The 18,290-nt window shown below is 40.9% G+C and overlaps 1 protein-coding gene across 4 annotated transcripts in view; it reads right to left on the bottom strand.

Moving 5' to 3' along the window:
- Positions 1-16,103, bottom strand: part of LOC135201536 (3-hydroxyisobutyryl-CoA hydrolase, mitochondrial-like) — a 38,834-nt gene extending 22,731 nt beyond the window's left edge. For 2 of the 4 annotated variants that reach the window (XM_064230533.1, XM_064230541.1), the window contains exons 1-5: positions 13,680-13,726; positions 11,205-11,440; positions 10,882-11,040; positions 7,827-8,000; positions 6,474-6,625 (exon numbers count right to left, since the gene is read on the bottom strand). In XM_064230533.1, the coding sequence (XP_064086603.1) occupies positions 6,474-6,625; positions 7,827-8,000; positions 10,882-11,040; positions 11,205-11,440; positions 13,680-13,711 (753 nt within the window). In that variant the 5' untranslated portion in view covers positions 13,712-13,726. Of the gene's footprint in view, positions 1-6,473; positions 6,626-7,826; positions 8,001-10,881; positions 11,041-11,204; positions 11,441-13,679; positions 13,727-15,491; positions 15,630-15,971 lie in introns of those variants that run through there. The other 2 variants (XM_064230548.1, XM_064230558.1) reach the window with 2 other exon arrangements.
- Positions 16,104-18,290: the final 2,187 nt, after the last annotated feature.

The following is an 18,290-nucleotide window of genomic DNA, read 5'->3' on the forward strand; positions in this document are numbered from 1 at the left end:
CTTTCAAACGACCATAAAAAACTCAAAACCAAACAATCTTTTAGTTAAAAACAATATTATTTAAAGATCAGTACCAGCTCCCTGTCCCAGCACGGTATCCGCTGATACATAAGGTCCAAGAGAAAAACACTTTTCATAAGTCGCTCTGACATCTTTTAAGTAGTGGGAGGCAAATACCGAGTTGCATCTCCAATATGTTGCTGCTAATATGTCTTTCATTGACATATTTCTATTAAAGGCTAGGGAGGTTGCAATTGCACAGACTTTGTGTGCTCTAACCCTAAGCAGCTTAAATGTTTTCTCTTGGCATTTCATGTGAGCCTCCGTTATCACATTTCTCACGAAGAATGCTAACGCGTTCTTCGACATTTGCCTCTTCGGGTTCCTTACCGCGCACCATAGGCTCTGATTACAACCCTGAAGTTGACTTTCTCTTCAGATAAAACTTCAGTGCTCTGACCGGACAGAGAGACCTTTCTGCTTCTCTACCCACAAGGGGAGAGAGGCCCTTGATTTCAAAACTTCTGGGCCAAGGTTTAGAAGGATTCTCATTCTTGGCCAAAAACAAAGGTTGGAAAGAGACAACAGCAGAATCTCCTCTAAAACCTACCTGAGAGTCTAATGCATGTATCTCACTGACCCTCTTGGCCGTCGCGAGGGTCAAGAGAAAAATGCACTTTCTCGAGAGGTCTCTAAAGGATGCCTTATCAGGTGGTTCGAAAGTATCCGAAGAGAGAAACTGGAGGACCACATCTAGGTTCCAACTTGGAGTGATAGAGGATTTAGACTTTGTAGTACCAAAGGATCGTATCAAATCATGGAGATCCTTATTGTCTTCTATGTTAAGGCCCCTGTTTCTAAATACAGCCGAGAGCATACTTCTATAGCCTTTTATGGTAGAAACAGCTAAACGTGATTCCTCTCTAAGGAAGATAAGGAAATCAGCAATTTCGGTCACAGAGGTATCGGAAGAGGACAGCTTCTTCAACCTACACCATCTACGGAAGACTTCCCACTTCGATTGATAGACCCGCAGAGTAGAAGACCTGCGGGCTCTGGCAATTGCGCTTGCAGCTTTTCGCGAAAAGCCTCTCGCTCTGACAAGTCTTTCGATAGTCGAAAGGCAGTCAGGGAGAGAGCGTGGATGTTTCCGTGATATCTCTCGAAGTGGGGTTGTTTGAGCAGATCTGTCCTCATGGGAAGAGATCTGGGGAAGTCCACCATCCATTCCAGTACCTCTGTGAACCAGTCTCGAGCGGGCCAATATGGGGCGATGAGTGTCAGTTTCGTCGCCTCCGAGGAACGGAACTTTCTTAACACTTCCCCCAGAATCTTGAACGGGGGAAAAGCGTAGGCATCTATGCCCGACCAGTCCATGAGAAAAGCATCTATTGCTATTGCTCTTGGATCTTCTACAATGTAGCAAAAGTTTTCTATCCTTCTGGAGAGGAACGTGGCGAACAGGTCTATCTGAGGCTTCCCCCAGAGAGACCAGAGCTTTCGGCAGACTTCAGAGTGTAGGGTCCACTCTGTTGGAAGGACCTGGTTCTTCCTGCTGAGTCTGTCTGCTCTGACATTTTTGGTCCCTTGTACAAACCTCGTCAACAGTACAATGCCTCGTTCCTCTGCCCATATCAAGAGGTCTCTCGCTATCTTGTATAGTGTGAGCGAGTGAGTCCCCCCCTGTTTTCGGATGTAAGCTAGAGCCGTGGTATTGTCCGAATTTACCTGGACTACCACGCCTCTGACCTCCGACTCGAAGTTCTTCAAGGCTAGATGAACTGCCATAAGTTCTTTTACATTTATATGCCAGGACACCTGTTCTCCTGTCCAGGTTCCTGACACTTCCTTCTTTCCTAGAGTTGCTCCCCATCCCGTTTCCGAGGCGTCGGAAAACAACACTAGGAGAGGGTTCCAAATCGCAAGGGATATACCTTCGTTCTTCTGAAGCGGGTTTAACCACCACCTCAGGTGTAATTTTATTTCTTGTAGAATGGGAAACTGATCCGAAAGATCCCCTTCTTTCTTTCCCACATTCTTTGCAGGTAAAATTGCAGAGGTCTCAGATTGAGCCTCCCTAGGGAAACGAACTGCTCCAGCGACGAAAGGGTGCCCAGAAGACTTAACCATTCCCTCGCTGAGCTTCGTTCTTTCCTTAAGAAGGTTGATACTTTCTCCAAGCCTCGAGCAATTCTGTCTTGCGATGGAAATGCTCAAAAACCCCGAGAATCCATCTGAATCCCCAGATAGACAATGTCTTGGCTGGGGATCATCTGAGACTTCTCGAGGTTCACGAGCAGTCCGAGTGAGCGAACGAGATTCAAAGTCGTTTCTAAGTCCTCCAAACATTGTTGTTTTGATTTGGCCCTTATTAGCCAGTCGTCCAGATAGAGGGATATGTTCACCCCCTCCAGATGAAGCCACCGTGCTACGTTCCTCATCAGGTTGGTGAACACTTGAGGAGCCGTAGACAGGCCGAAGCACATGGCCCTGAATTGAAAGACCCTTCCCTGCATCATGAATCGTAGATATTTCCTCGATGACGGATGCAGAGGGACGTGAAAATATGCGTCTTGTAGATCCAAGGAGGCCATCCAATCTCCCGGACGCAGAGCCGCCAGCACCGAGTTGGATGTTTCCATAGAGAACTTCTGTTTCTCTACGAATCGGTTCAGTGCGCTCACATCCAGGACAGGTCTCCACCCTCCCGAGGCTTTCGGTACGAGGAACAGTCGATTGTAAAAGCCCTGAGAGTGTGGATCCTGTACTAATTCTATGGCCTCCTTGTCCAACATTTGTTCTACTAGTTGCAGAAGGGTCTTCCTCTTGAAAGGGTCCGCGTACTTCGCCGACAGTTCCCTCGGAGTAGAAGTCAAGGGAGGCCTGTCCCTGAAGGGGATGAGATATCCTCTCCTCACAATTGAGAGGGACCAGTTGTCCGCCCCTCTTGACGCCCATTCTTCTGCAAAGTTCAGTAGTCTGGCGCCTACTGGTGTTTGGAGGACTTGAGGTTCATTTGCTTTTCTTGGTAGGTCTAAAGGCAGAAGCCCTACCTCTTCTTTCTGCTCCTCTCTTCTTAAAGGAGGATCTCGAAGATGAACTCCCTCGAAAGGGCGGCTTCGGGATCCGTGTCCCCCCCCCCCCCCTCCCCCTTCGTGCAGGAACAGCTGTCCTCGGCCTTTTGGTTGATTGAACCAGAAGATCCTGTGTCGCCTTCTCGGTAGGTGAGTGAGAAATATCTCTCACTAACTGAGAAGGGAAAAGCTGGTTAGACAGAGGAGCGTACAGAAGGGACGACCTCTGTGCCGGAGAGACAGCTTTCGTAAGAAAAGAACTGAATACCGTTCTCTTCTTAAGTATTCCCGCCCCGAAAAGGGAGGCCACTTCTCCCGATCCGTCTTGTACTGCCTTGTCCATACAAGACAAAATACTATTAAGGACATCGGGGCTCAGTTGCTCATTGTCTTGCGTCCCCTTGGCCATCACCCCAAGGGACCAGTCCAGAAAGTTGAAAACTTCCAAGACATGGAACAATCCCTTGAGGAGATGGTCCATTTCAGACATTCCCCAAGTTGTCTTGGCTGAAGAAAGAGTGTCTCCTCGACACGTCCACCAGCGTTGAAAAATCTGCCTCCGCAGTTGCTGGGAGGGCGAGTCCCATTGCTTCGCCTGTCTCATACCAGATACCCCTCCTCCCAGAAAGTCTGGAGGGAGGGCAGGTAAAGACCGTCTTTCCCGCCTCCTTCTTGGAGTTAAGCCAATTTCCAAAAGACTGCAAAGCCTTCTTCATGGAAATTGTCGACCGCATCTTCAGGAAGGAGGACGACTTTGAGGTTTTCGCGCTCGTGAAAAGCGACCGAGGAGACGGAGGAGCGGCAGGACTCAAAAGAATCTCCAAATTCTTGGAGCAAAAGCGCAGCTAACGCTTTATAGTCCGATAGTCCAGCCCCTTTCTGGTCTTCGGTGTCAGAGACATCTTCCAATGCCAGTTCCCCAGGAGAATCAATATTAGCCGAGGGAGAACGTCTTTTCTCGCAAGGCGAAGGGCTCTTCGCAGAATCAGCTCCCTCCCGACAAGGGCGACGGCCGCCTGTGCGGCACCTTGCGTCCCTGTCCGGAGAATGCCGATCCTAAGAAAAAACCCGATCATCATCTAAGTCCTCCTGACAAGAATGACGGCCGCCTGTGCGACGTATCGCATTCTTCTCAGGAGACAGCTGTGCTTGGTGAAGATTTCCACCAGAAACGGACATATCGTGAACAGGACGACGGCCGCCTGTGCGGCACCTTTCGTCTCTGTCCAGAGAAATCCGCTCCTGGTCCAAATCATGAAGAGACACTTCCTGGTTGATTTCTCCGTATGAATCTTTTGAGGAAAATCTTGGCGCTTGGTGCTTAACCTTTGCCGAAAGTCTAGTTTGTTCAATGCGCTCGGACGTATCTGTCCGTCTCAGACCGTGTCGTCTGTCCGAGCTGTCCACATATGGAACTTGGCGCTTGGCTGGTGTCAATGCAGTACGACACTTCTGCCTGTCCGACTTGTCCGCTTCTGGCGCCTGGTGCTCGGACGGAGTTGCCTGCGCACGACGTTTTGTCCAATCCAGGCTGTCCGCCTAGTCAAGGTTGTCTGCAATCGGCACGAGTCGCTTGGACATAGTTGTCCGTATAGGACATATACGCCTGTCCGGGCTGTCCGAGTCTGGCGAATGGTGTCTGGTTGGTGCCGTCCGCGTAGGACACTTTTTCCTGTCCGAGTCTTCCAATTCTGGCGCCGAGCGCCTGGGTGGTTCTGTCCGACTCGGACACTCTTCGTCATTGTCCGTATGTGGCGTCCCAAGCCTATGAGTTTTCATCCTTCTTTCTTTATTCCTTTCTGTGCTCGTACGAGGAGTAGAGGAGATAAGTCTGGAGTCCGGAACGCCCGTCGGACACGATCTCTTAACAGGAAGAAAATCGTCCTTTCTCCTCGGAAGGTCTTTTTTCAATACTCCTACTAAAGAGGAAATTTGTTCCTGCATTTTACGTAGGATGTCCGTCGCAGTTTCTTCCTTTTCTTTGCTATGAATAGGAGAATGTGCTCTGGAAGGCGTAGGAGATCGAGATATTGTCCTCTTGGCTCTTTTCCTCTCGTAGGGAAAATCGTCCGGGAAACGTTCCGGGCTCGAGTCCAACGTTGGAGCTTTCCAACTCCTCTTGATCGGACGCGACAGTTCGTCGGAAGTCCATCCACTTCTTTGAGGAGACGAATCGGATGATGAAAAGCACTCTTTTAGGATGCCTTTCCAATGGCGATCCTTGGCAGTCTGGGACGCTACAGATTCTGCCGAGGGGACGCCTGACCGGTGGGGATTCTCCGTAACCTCCGTACGACTGTCGACATTCCTTCTCCTCTGGGCCTGGGAGCTTGGAAGAGGTCTAGGTCTGGGAGTGAGACAGAGCCGATCAGACGCACCCTCCACTACACTGGGGACACTTATGTCACTTTCCACATTCTTACCTTTAAGAGCTTGCATTTCAAGCTCCATCCTTTTTAATGCTGACTTCAAATTTGCAATCTCCGCAACAGAACTTGCAACATCTGCTACGGGAGAGGTTGAAACTGCATTTGAGGAAGCAATTAATTGGGGGTTAGTTATACTAACTGGCTCGTTAGAGCGAGATCTACTCATGCTTCTAGAGACAGCCTTTCTAACCCTATCTCTCTCTAGTTTCCTTAAGTAGGAATCTAGAGTCTTCCATCCTTCCTCATCCATATTCATACATTCATCACACGTGTTATTTCTAGTACATTCATATCCACTACACTTCTTACATACCTTGTGAGGATCTAACGACACTTTCGGTAGCCTCACCAAACAACCCTCATTCATACATCTTCTAACTTCGCAGCTAGAATCAGACATTTTTGAGCAAAATCCAAAGCCAAAATCCAAAAAACGTTCCACAAAAGCGTATGCCAAACCACAGATCCAAATACGTCACCAAAAAGACAGTCCAGAAGATCAACGGCGATGAAATACGAAAATCAAGTCACGAGGTAACAACAACGATGTTATGGCTACCCGCGACAGAGAAAATCTGTCTTAGAAAATGGGATGGTTCCTATTCCTGCCACCCAGCGGCAGTGGCGGTAGATCACCTGACCTACCTGTAGCGTGTGCCGCGAAATTCGAATTTCCGGCCGGGGACGACGGAGTCTATAGCTAAGTATATATCTGCCAGGGAAGTTGAATGTATAAAACTACTATTTCCAACTTGTAAATGATGTGAACATCAATTTAGTAGATAAAATAAAGTCACACAATTTGAAGAAAAATCTAATCTATTAATATTACCTGACAACATGAGCTGGTATTTTTGCCAATGTATTAATACAATCTCAACTTTATATTAATTTGATTTTTATAATTCCCTTTCTGGGAGATGTGTACCTCTAGAAGTGAGAGAAAAAAAAAAGGAAAATTATTACATACCTCTTGGAATTTACTTAACATTGCCTGAATGTCTTCAGGATAGGGAGAATCCAGTTTCAAAAGCTGTTCCTCTAGTTCACCAATTCTTGATGAATCACAAACATGTGTAGCAACACCAGCTTTGAGAACATCACGTCCTTTCAGCCTGTGTCCTATCAACAAAATTAAATATATTATCAAGACAAATGTAAAATGGTACTGCTAATGTATAGAGGCTATGGGATCAAGGCAACTTATCTGGATGCTTAGAATCCCCTTAAAATATACTAATACGTATTACAGTTCATATTTCGATAAACTTCAAAACCTAAAAGATTTCAACACAAAGTTAAACACATTGTTGTGAACAATCATTCATAATAATTGCATACAAAAGTACATATACAAAGCTATTCATTTCCAAATAATCTCATCCTGATAGAACTACATCCATAAGGATTTTGGTTCTTGAATACTTTGTGGGTTACTCTAAGGCTGACTACCATCTATTTCTGAAAAATCTATTCTATTAAGCAAATTACTTGGGCATACAAATCATCAATATCTTTAAAAGATTTGTGTAGCTAGATCACAATTTTTCCAAAGTTTTCCAAGGATTACCAAAATATTTACCAACTTTATGCCTCGTCCTACCATCCCCAGATATTTCCTGACTGCATAAGGTTTTTTGGTACGATTGGTAAACACAATTACATTCCATGGTATATAAGCCACTTTCTGAAGTATTTATTTCCCATTACCCTTACAAGCTGCTCTACGCAGGAAAAACTTCCCAACTATATCTCAAGTTAGTTAACTATATATCAAGTTAATTAACTTTCACACCTTTCTAGCAAAGGGGATCCACCTAGAAAAACATAAACATTTCTATGCATTACTATAATAAATGGTATTTTGTAATATGTACTGTTTTATCCAAATGAATTTCCTACAGTACAAGAAACATATAACCTTGCAATGAAAAAAATAGAAATACACCAAACAGTAATTGAAGAATTACAATTACACTTTTACAGGTACATCGGATTTTAAGCTCTTCTAATCCTCTTTTTGTTTTCTGGATATTTGAAGTTTTGTCTTTACCAGGGGTCAGCAACCTGTGGAGAGAACAGGACAGACAGGTATGCAGTGTCTCAGATGAAGGCCATGACATCAAATGTACTATAAGGATTGCTTAAAACCTTAAACTAAATAACAACTCTTAGATTGTAAGTGTTCAGGTGTTAAGTTGGTTGGCCAGACTGAATTTCCTCGCAGGCTGGATGTGGCCCACATGCAGGAGGTTGCCAGCCCCTGGTCTATACCTTGCCTTCAAAATGAACCGTGCAAAATGTGCGAGATGCAACAGCTCACCTGTTAGTGCTAAGTACATGCCAAGACGGCCACCTAGTCTTGGAAGAAAGTGTGATCCACCAACGTCTGGGAAGAGTCCAATACCTGTCTCTGGCATGGCGAAGAGTGTTCTTTCAGTGGCAACCCGGAACTGACCATGAACAGACAGACCTACACCTCCACCCATAGTAATACCTGAAATCAAAGAAAAACTTAACATCAAAATTTTAAGTACAAGGTACTTAATCATAACCAGGAACCTGGAAAAGTCTGCTGGAATAACTCTTTCCTCAATATAGAATCAACTGTTGAAGCTTTGCAAATCCTTGCATTTCCTAAATAGCTGCAGCTTCTAATGCAAGAAGAATCTATGAGTAAACACATACTATTCAGCAATCTTCTTTAAATTTTTTTATCATAGCCTTCAAACACAGCTAGTGTATGTCAAAATCTCACGTAAATCTTACATAACTGTGACTGACTAAAAATAATTGTGCCGCACTAAACAAGCTTCTTTAAATAGAATTCAGTATTATCAATCAACAAATAATATTTCCCAATAGGGAAAATTTAACGTCAGCTGAAATTTGAGAAAGCATAGGTTCCTTTAATTTACATGGAAATGCTGATAACAAATACAATTTATCTTTAGGAAAAGACTGGTATAGAAACTTTAGGAATGAATTACAGTATAGTTCTACCAATGTACACCTAAGTCATTATTCTTTTCAGTTTACCTTCATTTATACAAGGGATATCACATGCACCTTAGACAACAGTGGTAGAGCATAATAATGAAAAAGGATATTTTTAAAATAAAATTAAGTTTTATATCTACTTACCAAGTAATTACATAGCTATATTCTACCTCTAACACGGCCGCTTTTAGAATTTTAAATTGTTTAAGTGTAGTTGATAAGTCCTACCCAATTACAGGTATAGAGAAGTACAACGCTGCTGACAAGCTCAATTCATTTCTGCCCTACATCATGAGAGGAAGGAGGGAGGGATCTGATTCTGTAATTACTTAGTATGTATACAATTTAATTTCATTATAAAAATATTTTTATATAAGTAACAGCTGAATCCAAAAATAACAGGAGGTGGGATTCATGGACACAATTACTTCATAAATTTAGAGAAAATAAGGAATTTCTAAAATACAGAAGTCAGCTGGCATTGGTTAAAATGCTTCTTGTAACCTTCCTGATAAGAGAGTTACAGCAGGTAATTACTGGCCCTGGTTGGTGTTCATCTTAACCTATAGTGGCGCAGCAGTCAAGCCGTGAAGCACCCCTACTTCAGTGGAAGCTATGTAGACAAAGAAGTATTCGATTGCTGCAAAGCAATAGAAGTTTTGCAGCTCAAGGAGTTATCCAATGGCTAGAATAACTTGAAAAGGTGCCCTTGCCCCAGGCACAACACCAACACAGAACCAACCAGACAACATTCAACTACACCAAATCATAAAACCCCCTATCCATCCCTGACCAAGACTGGTGGGTACTCCAGGTACATAGTACCACCAGGCTCCCCAAATAACTCGACAATCTGTTTTCAAGGTGAAAGAGAGGAAGCATAGAAGCATAGCTCCTATGTCTTCTCCCCCAACACCATGCCAACCACAGACAACTGACCATGGGTACTGCAGTTCTCAAATACTGTCTCTACTTCTCAACAGACATATAATGTTAAACAGCCATTGAGGTGGGGACCACTAACTTCATGGGCTTTTACTTCAAGAATGAATAAAAGGTTCTTTCAAATTCTCAAATGTCACTCCGAGATGACACTCCTCATAAGAACAACAATACATTCTTGGAAAGCAGTTTGGACGAATTCTTCACAGCACACCACAGGTTACTAGAGGGACCTCTGATTCTAGATGATGTGTCAGGGCTTAGAGGGATTCTCATTCTTGGCCAGAAACCCCAAAGTGAATGAGCAGACCGCATCTCACTGGGAGAAGCCGACTCTCTTATCAATGGTCTGCAGCTCATTGAATCTCTTTGATGTTGCTAAGGAGAAACAAGAAAGAGTTTTCCTTGTCAAATCCCTAAGGAAACCGAACTTAGTAGTTCAAAAGGAGGGCCTGACAGCCACTTGAGGAAGAAGTCTAAGATCCAGGCTACTGAGTTCGACTTGGCTTCCTTGGCCATATCAAAGGATTTAAGACAGTTGCTGAAGTCCTGACTCGATCCCAAATCTAGACCTCTATGTCAAGAAACGGAGCCCAGCTTGACCCTATATCCCTTGATGGTCGATGAGGATAAGCCCGGAGAAGCTCTTAAAAAAAGGAGAAAGTCTGCTATCTGCAGCACATTGATTTCAGTAGAAGAGAGGTTATGTCTTCTACACCAGCTGTAGAAGACTGCCCACTTAACTTGGTAGACTCTAGAAGACCAGCAACCAATCTAAAACATAGCTGCACGGAACACAAGCGATATTCACTCATTGAGCAGTAGAAGTGAATTGAGCTTGTCAGTAGCAGTATATCTATCAGTACCATAAGTGGGTAACTCTACTCAAACAATAACGCATTACCGAAAATTTAAAATTCTAAAAGCTGCCGTGTTTGGGGTAGAATAGAGCTATGTACAATTACTTCGTAAGTTAGAGCTATGTACAATTACTTCGTACGTTACTTATATAAAACTAGGTGCCTCATCACCAGTGGAAATTGCAACTTTTACTACACAGCAACACAGGAAACCATTGTGAATTATAAATCATTTACTTTCAGCACAATAACATGTGAAACCACTGTGAGCATCATTTACAATATTGAATTAACAGTATTGAATGCAAATTCTATATCTACCAAAACTAAACTGAAAATGGATGCATGCACTTATGACAAAGCAAAAATAAAGTATGTACTGTACTGTACCATGATTACTGAGCACAACAAAGTTTGTGACACATCTTAGTGATTGGCAACTTCAGAATTCTCAAATTTAACCTGTCAATGAGACAAATACACAAAAGTTGACTCAATAAACAAAATTTACTTAAACATGCCAAAAGGTTATCAAATATTAACCATATGAATAAAACGTAATAAATAAAAACTCACCATCAATTAAAGCAATATATGGAACATGAAAGGTACCAACAAGACAGTTCAAAATGTATTCTTCACGGAAAAAATAATTGCCAACTGCATCTTCATCCTGTGCTGTGCCTGCAATTGCTACAACATCACCACCCGCACAGAACGCCTTTTCACCTGCCCCTGGAAGAAGGTAGGATTAAAGCCCTAATAACCACAACCTCATCTTTCATTATTCTACTATTAAGTCAAGGATAAGTATGAAATAATGGAATATACTATTAGTTCAGAGTCAACACTGGATAAATACTAATATCCTTTGACAAAATCTTAATACAAATCCTAACCTTTTATTATAACTAAAGATTTAGTATTTTCCCATTCTTTCAAAGCCGGATATATTATTTTTATCATATTATAGTTAAGCGCATTCAAGGCCTTCGGGCGATTTAGAGTTATAACGCCCTTATCTCCAATCTCTTCCAATATTGCCTCTGGAGCTGTTGACATTCTTCTGTATTTCAATAGGTGGGAAGAAACTCCAATCCTTAATCTCGATGATATAGCTCGGATGAGCACCATCCTGTTAAGAGGAGAGAAATGTTGAGTAAATTGGGTCACACAGAACCTACAATGACATAATGAAATACAACATTTGTAATTTAGGCCATAGGCCAAACACTGGGACCTTGGGGTCATTCAGCACTGAATGGGAGATTAAAAGTGAAGAAGGTTTCACAGGTGTAACAGAATGAAACCTGGCAGTTGATGAAACAAATGTTAGGAGGCAGAAAGTACAATGGAATAAAGAGAATACGAACAGAGGTACAGCAAAAGGAATGAAAGAGGTTGCAGCTAGGGGATGAAAGACTCTCCACTGAACCTTGAGTAATACCTACACTGCCAGAATTATTCATCCACAGAATACCTAACAGACTGAAAGTTCCAAACATACAATAATGTACCAAAATATGAATTACAGTGCTGCAAAAAATACAAGATATTAGTAATTAACTGGATACCGTCAGTCCATTCACATTCCTGCTACTTTAAAGTATCTCTGCACTTTTCTTTTGCATTCACATAGGCCTAATGGCCTACCTACACTAGCTTAAGTTGACTAAATGGGTTACAATAGCCTAATGTCCTGTCATAAAAAGTATACAGACATACAATAGAGAGTAATTCTATAGAAATTTTTCCATAAATGGCCTATAAAGAAATAAATTTTCACTTACCTATTTATATATATAGAAAAATTAATTAAAATATGAAGATTTCCACATTTTATGGTAATCCACACAATAAGAAGAAATATAAGACATCAATGTCAAAAAACATAGGGTAAACAACCAAGTGGAATAGCTGCGGCCACCTTAACCGTGTTTGGACCCACCTTCAGGAAAAGTATTTTAACACGTTCTGACACCGGAGATGGGCACCAGTCACGAGTCATAGGCGTAGGAGCAACACCTCAAGACATGAGACTCATGACTGGTGCCCCTCTCTGGTGTCAGGACGTGTTAAAGTACTTTTTCTGAAGGTGGGTCCAAACACGGTTAAGGTGGATGCAACTAGTCCACTCGGTTGCTTACCCTATGCCTAGATCTCACCATACTTGACAGGAATTGTTTGCCAGAATGGGAGTTTTAAAAATGAAGGTGGGAATAGAACACTATAGAATTAAGGCCAAAGGCTAAGCACTGAGACCTATGAGGCCATTCAGCTAAAACTGAAATTAACAGTAGAGGTCTAAAAAGTGAAACAGGTGGAAAACCTCGCAGTTACATTAGGTTTTAGGCATAATGCCAAGCACTGGGGCAACTAACGCCATTCAGCACTGAAAAAGAAATTGACAGTGAGGTTTGAATGGTGTAACAGAAGGAAAGCCTCGCAGTTACACTATGAATCAATTATTAGAAGGTGGAAAGTAAGATAGAAGAGATATGAAAGGAGGTACAGTAAAAGAAATGAAAGTAGCTGCAGCAAGGGGCCAAAGGGATGCTGCAAAGAACCTTAATTAATGCCTACATTGCACCGCATGAGGTGCATTGACGCCACTACCCCCCCACGGGGTAGAGAGGGTGGAAAGTAAGGTGAAAGAAAGCTAAAACAAACGGAGGTACAGAACTTCAAGTACTAATGTCCACAGTTTTAAGGTGTACGGATGGCACTACCTAAACCCCTTCGTGGAAAATTAAGGCTAGCAATACCTAGTAGGTATAGGCTAGCTAAAGAGTAGTAGATTAAGAACAGTTTTATAAAGCAGAAATTTACACAAGATGGTAAAATAGACCTATGGCAGTGTAAGTCCAGACTACGAGTCTCCCCAGTAGGCCTAGCCATCTTCTCGCGGCTAAAAGCTACACCTAGGGTAAACAATCACGGACGATCCACCAACATCACGCTGAATGAGTCTTATTCACTTGATATTTAATTGGTGAAACAAGAATACAATTACAACTCTAAGCATACCATTCAAAAGATTGAAGTTTCATCGTCATAATGTGATATATGAAAGCCCCATACGAACTAAAATAAGCATGTGACGCTCTTCGTAAAATATGTTTTCAAGGCAGTTTTGAAATCCAATAAGGCAGCTATCGTCAGGCTGGCCAGTCTAATCACGGACAATCCACCATCTTTCCCAGCCTTCCCAGCACTCATTTGAACAATGTTAGCATATATATGTAACGTTTATTGATCTTACTCAAGATTGCAGTCGTAATCAGCACAATAAAACAACATTTTGTTGCCTATATTAGTGAAAGTATGAAACTTGTTATTCCTGGGGTCATGGTTTGAACTGAATTAATGTTTACCTTGTAATCGGTGGTTTTATCCTTACTGCCATCACAACTGTAACTCCACAGTGCTTATTTGATTGTAATTATACACATTATTGGTCTTAATCCACTCCAAATTGCACTTGAACCACGTTGCTGTTCCTGGTTCCTAAGCGCTCACTCCACAAACACAGTTACGAGCAGCAGACGATGACACTGTTTATGAGGTGCAAAGCTTTATTCCCTTAACTGTTTACTTTACTCATTATTTAGTTCAACTTTACTTTGATACTTCAAAATTTTTATTTAATTCATGTCTATTATCCCTTTTTTGCAAACAAATTACCCCGAAAAATTACAGATATTTCTGAAGTAGATACAATCCAATGTTTCTAACCTTGTCGTACACCTGGCTGCCAAAAACAATTGCGGAGCAGACGACGATTAGTAGATTATATAAATTTTTTTTTTTTTTTGCTAGCACTTTTCAGTGATTTAAGTCTATATTAGTATTTTGATTTTTTAATAACTGTATGCCAGAAATAAATGTAACCTTTAATGTCTGCATGCTAAGAATGGCAAAATCATCGTTGCCACATTAGTGGAGCTTCACACATACGCCGATGCATTATCATAAACTGTTTCCATGAATTCTAGTTGTCATAGTAATGCAATAATGATAAAATTGCTTTAATACTTATGTATATACATATACTTCCAATACATAGGCTAATTTCACCAATTTCCACATTTTGTGTAAGTCTTATACCCAGTTTGGAGGGTGAACACATACCAATTGGCAACAGAGAGAGAGAGAGAGAGAGAAAGGGAAGGTGAAGGAAGGAAGAAGGACAGGGGTGGCGGTGGTGGTGGGGGGAGAGGGTAGGTGGAGCTTTTTACCGCTACATTTGTATCCATTTCTGGACAATGGAGTTTTTGTCTCTTGGTACAAGGACAAGTGTCGTTATTCTTTACGATTAGTGATGCACGATACCCTTATAAATTATGGCACTGGGTGTAATACACTATGGCAAAATCTCGTTCTGATATGAGTGTTCGTTGCAGAAATATTGGTAAAAAACCTGCTTGCAATGTCTCTGGAACCCATAGTTCATATGCTGCTTAGTTGTTAATAAAGTTTTTTGTAATAAAGTATTTTTTACAAGCTAGCTATTGTATAAATTTCTATTTTTCTCAATCAAAACATATGCCCCTCAATGCTAACTTTCCTCTTTTAACGACTTTCTGGTCATTGCAAATTCGGCCCCATTAATTTCTTACGGTGCAAAAACAGACAGAGGCCCAGTTGAGTATAGCAATTCATTTACAATAGGTACGAAAGTCAAGATGTCGTGACGTCATAATACAGGACTTAACGTTCTAATTCCGAAAAATAATTACTTAAATTTGAGTCAGGAATACAGTTACTTTTTCAAAAACGAACATTTCCAAATTAATCATCATAAATATGTAAAATATTGATGTTTTACTATTTACTTAAATATATAATTATCTAGTGCACGCTTCGTCATCTTCTTCTACCAAAACCATAGTTTCCTTAAAAACGTCGTGGCAAGGGACCGTTTCATGATTGTTGTGATGAAAGTGCCCAAGCGTCTATGCGTACAAGTGGTGTGTGGATTTATCACAGGAAATGAGAAGTTTGTTGATACAAGCGACTCCGCACACATCGAGATGGCGTCAATCTTCTAATTTATTTAATCGTAAGTAGAAATTTCGAAAGTGTTTTGGTGAAGTTTGCACTGCGTTGTCCACCCTTTTCATTACCCTGTTGAAAGCTTTAAATTTGGTCTTAATTTCTAACTTGGGAGAAAATAGGCTACTTACTTCGAAAGGAGAGTAGAGGTCTTTAGCTGTTTCTCTCACCAACAACAACTCGCGACTGATGACCATCTCCGGTGTCAAGGCGCGTTATAATGTACTATTTTTGGGGTTGTACACGTTGATCGTACATGGTCCACCCCTGTACCCCCGGTACCATGCGGTTTTTTACCCTATAAAGGCATGCCATAACCTATGCCTAGGACAGGTAATTAACCTGTTATTTTGGAGTGTAGAATTATCTTCTGTAAAGCGAACGGCCTTTTATGTAATTAACAGCAGCTACTCCCCTATATTAGGTAGCCATAGCCCAGCAACGGCTTCGAGATTACTAGATAGCGAATGGAGGAAGAACAAAAATCGGCACCGACGTTCTTATTCGAGTCCCTTGTTCACTGACTGAAAATTGATATCCTTTTCTTAACAAATGCAAAAAGAATACAATAATTTCTACTGTAAGTTAAATAATAAAAAATGTTACATCACCTTCGTTAAGGCAGCGAATTAAGTAGACGAAGATGCAAAGAATTCGCGCTGGTTCTCGCAAGTCAGCCACTCTTCCCTGCCAGCCACAGCTGATTGGCAACCTGCGTTCGAACGTATGGATGGATGAGTTTGTCTTTATTTCTCTTATTTTTGCTTGAATATTACGGCCGATTCATTTTTATTATTAGGCATGTAATATACTTTAGATTTATATTTAATAAGAAGCTATCCCATGATACTGTTCCCTTATGAAGATTCAGCAGAAAAATTTTCTTTTAAAGAAACCCTTTCGAAGTTCGAACACCATTTTCGCGTTCTTCTCAAAGGCAATTACAGAATAACAAATCTGAAATAAAAGATGATAACGATAAAATAAATGGCGAAAACGTGGACATAAATAAAAAACGTTTTTTTAGAGTAGACCAGAATCGGAAACAAAAATGCAGTAAAAAAAAAAAGCACAAAAGATACGTTACATAAGGTGCAAAATTTTGATAAAAAGAGAATGCATGACTGGGTAAATCTCACATTAAAATAATCAGCTAACGTGGATTATACGTTTGCTCTCGTGCAGAATAGTTATATCAAATTATTATAAAAGAAATTGATGCAACACTTGGTGAAGGGTTTGGATATGAATATAGTGCCGGTGATCATCCCATTTATATGTCTATCCTCTGGTACAATTATTATTATTGAGGCCACCACTCGAACAACCGTCTATCTGGACAAAGAAATCGGAGAAAAACGCGATTGAAGTGTTTACATTATCATATTTCCGTTAATATTTATGCTAAGACACAATTCTTTTTTTTTTTCAAAATGAAGCTAAAAGCATGCTCTTTACAAATATGTGTGTAAATATTATCTGTCTATCTGTGTAAATATTATCTGTACCTCAAACAACACCATAATTGCAAAAAACCGAAGTTTGTGAACATTGGCATGACGATATAAGTGATAATTATGAATGGTATGATGTAATATTTTTCTTCAACATTATATTAGCCTAGATCTTAGAAACATAAATAATTAAAAACTAGTAGAATTATATAATGATGGGAAGAAGAAATAAAAAAAAGAAAATTAGAAAACTTTATTGTATAAGAATGGTGTTCTGTAAAATTATTGTTAAGTAGCTCTCCTTATGACACGTCTTTGGTCATCATTCATAGTAGGCCTACGTGGTGCAATCACATAACTGATAAATGCATACCTGAAAAAAATTTGTTAAAGCATACTGTACTCCTAAAAGCATGGTAAGATGCAAGATTTACTAGCACCATTTTTTTACACTTAATTGCATGAAAAAAAGAGTGACTAACTTTTTTTCCTCATTTAACACATCTGACCATCCAATAATGGGTACAGTAATGATAGGCTAATAGATTTTTAAAATCCAGCAAGGTATACTGTTTGGAAGGTATTTTCAGTTTTATTTTTTTTCTTTTTTGCCATAAAAAGACCGAGGAGCAATTACCAGTGCGCTCACATGATTCTTTTCACACATTCTACTGCGTTGTTTTCCATTTCATTCGATTCCTTATGCTTTCTACCCATAGTTGATGGTCACAATAACTTTTATTTTTGTCAGAAACAATGTTTAATGAAAATTATAAGGTAAACCACGCAACACGAGAACTTGACAGCCAAACTAAGCACCCTTTAAATATGACGTCATACCAAATCAAAGAACCTCATTGGTGGACGCATGCAGATAACGTTTTGTTCCATTGAGGAGTGAGAGATGTGTATTTCTGGTGATAGAAGTTCACTCTCGACGTGGTTCGGAAGTCACGTAAAGCCGTTGGTCCCGTTGCTGAATAACCACTGGTTCCATGCAACGTAAAAACACCATACAAACAAAAAAACAAAAACAGACAGAACATTATCCGGGTTCCTTTTCTCTCGAATAACCGCTTACCTGCAATTTTGCAGATATATTGTTGTTCGATTCATTTTCACCATAGGCATTTTCACTCGAATAACAACTCAAATATTGCGCATTCATCATTCTATACTCTGTTTTTTTCTATCTGTCCATCCGCCTGTGGTGTTTTCGCATGGTAACACTGCGTCCCGGGCTTTTTAAATAGTTACGCTATGTGTAAGTTTTAGGTAAATAAAAGGATATCTGGGTGTACATCTGCAACTGAAAAGTGTTTTAATAATTTACTGTATGCTAATTACACCGTTAATATTCGAAATAGGATATTATTTAAAGCCTGGGACGCAGTGTTACCATGCGCAAACACCACAGGCGGATGGACAGACGGAAAAAAACAGAGTATATAATTACTCTCACTCTCCCTAGATTAT

This window comes from Macrobrachium nipponense, chromosome 23 (genome assembly GCF_015104395.2).
Source record: "Macrobrachium nipponense isolate FS-2020 chromosome 23, ASM1510439v2, whole genome shotgun sequence".
NCBI classification, from domain to species: domain Eukaryota; kingdom Metazoa; phylum Arthropoda; class Malacostraca; order Decapoda; family Palaemonidae; genus Macrobrachium; species Macrobrachium nipponense.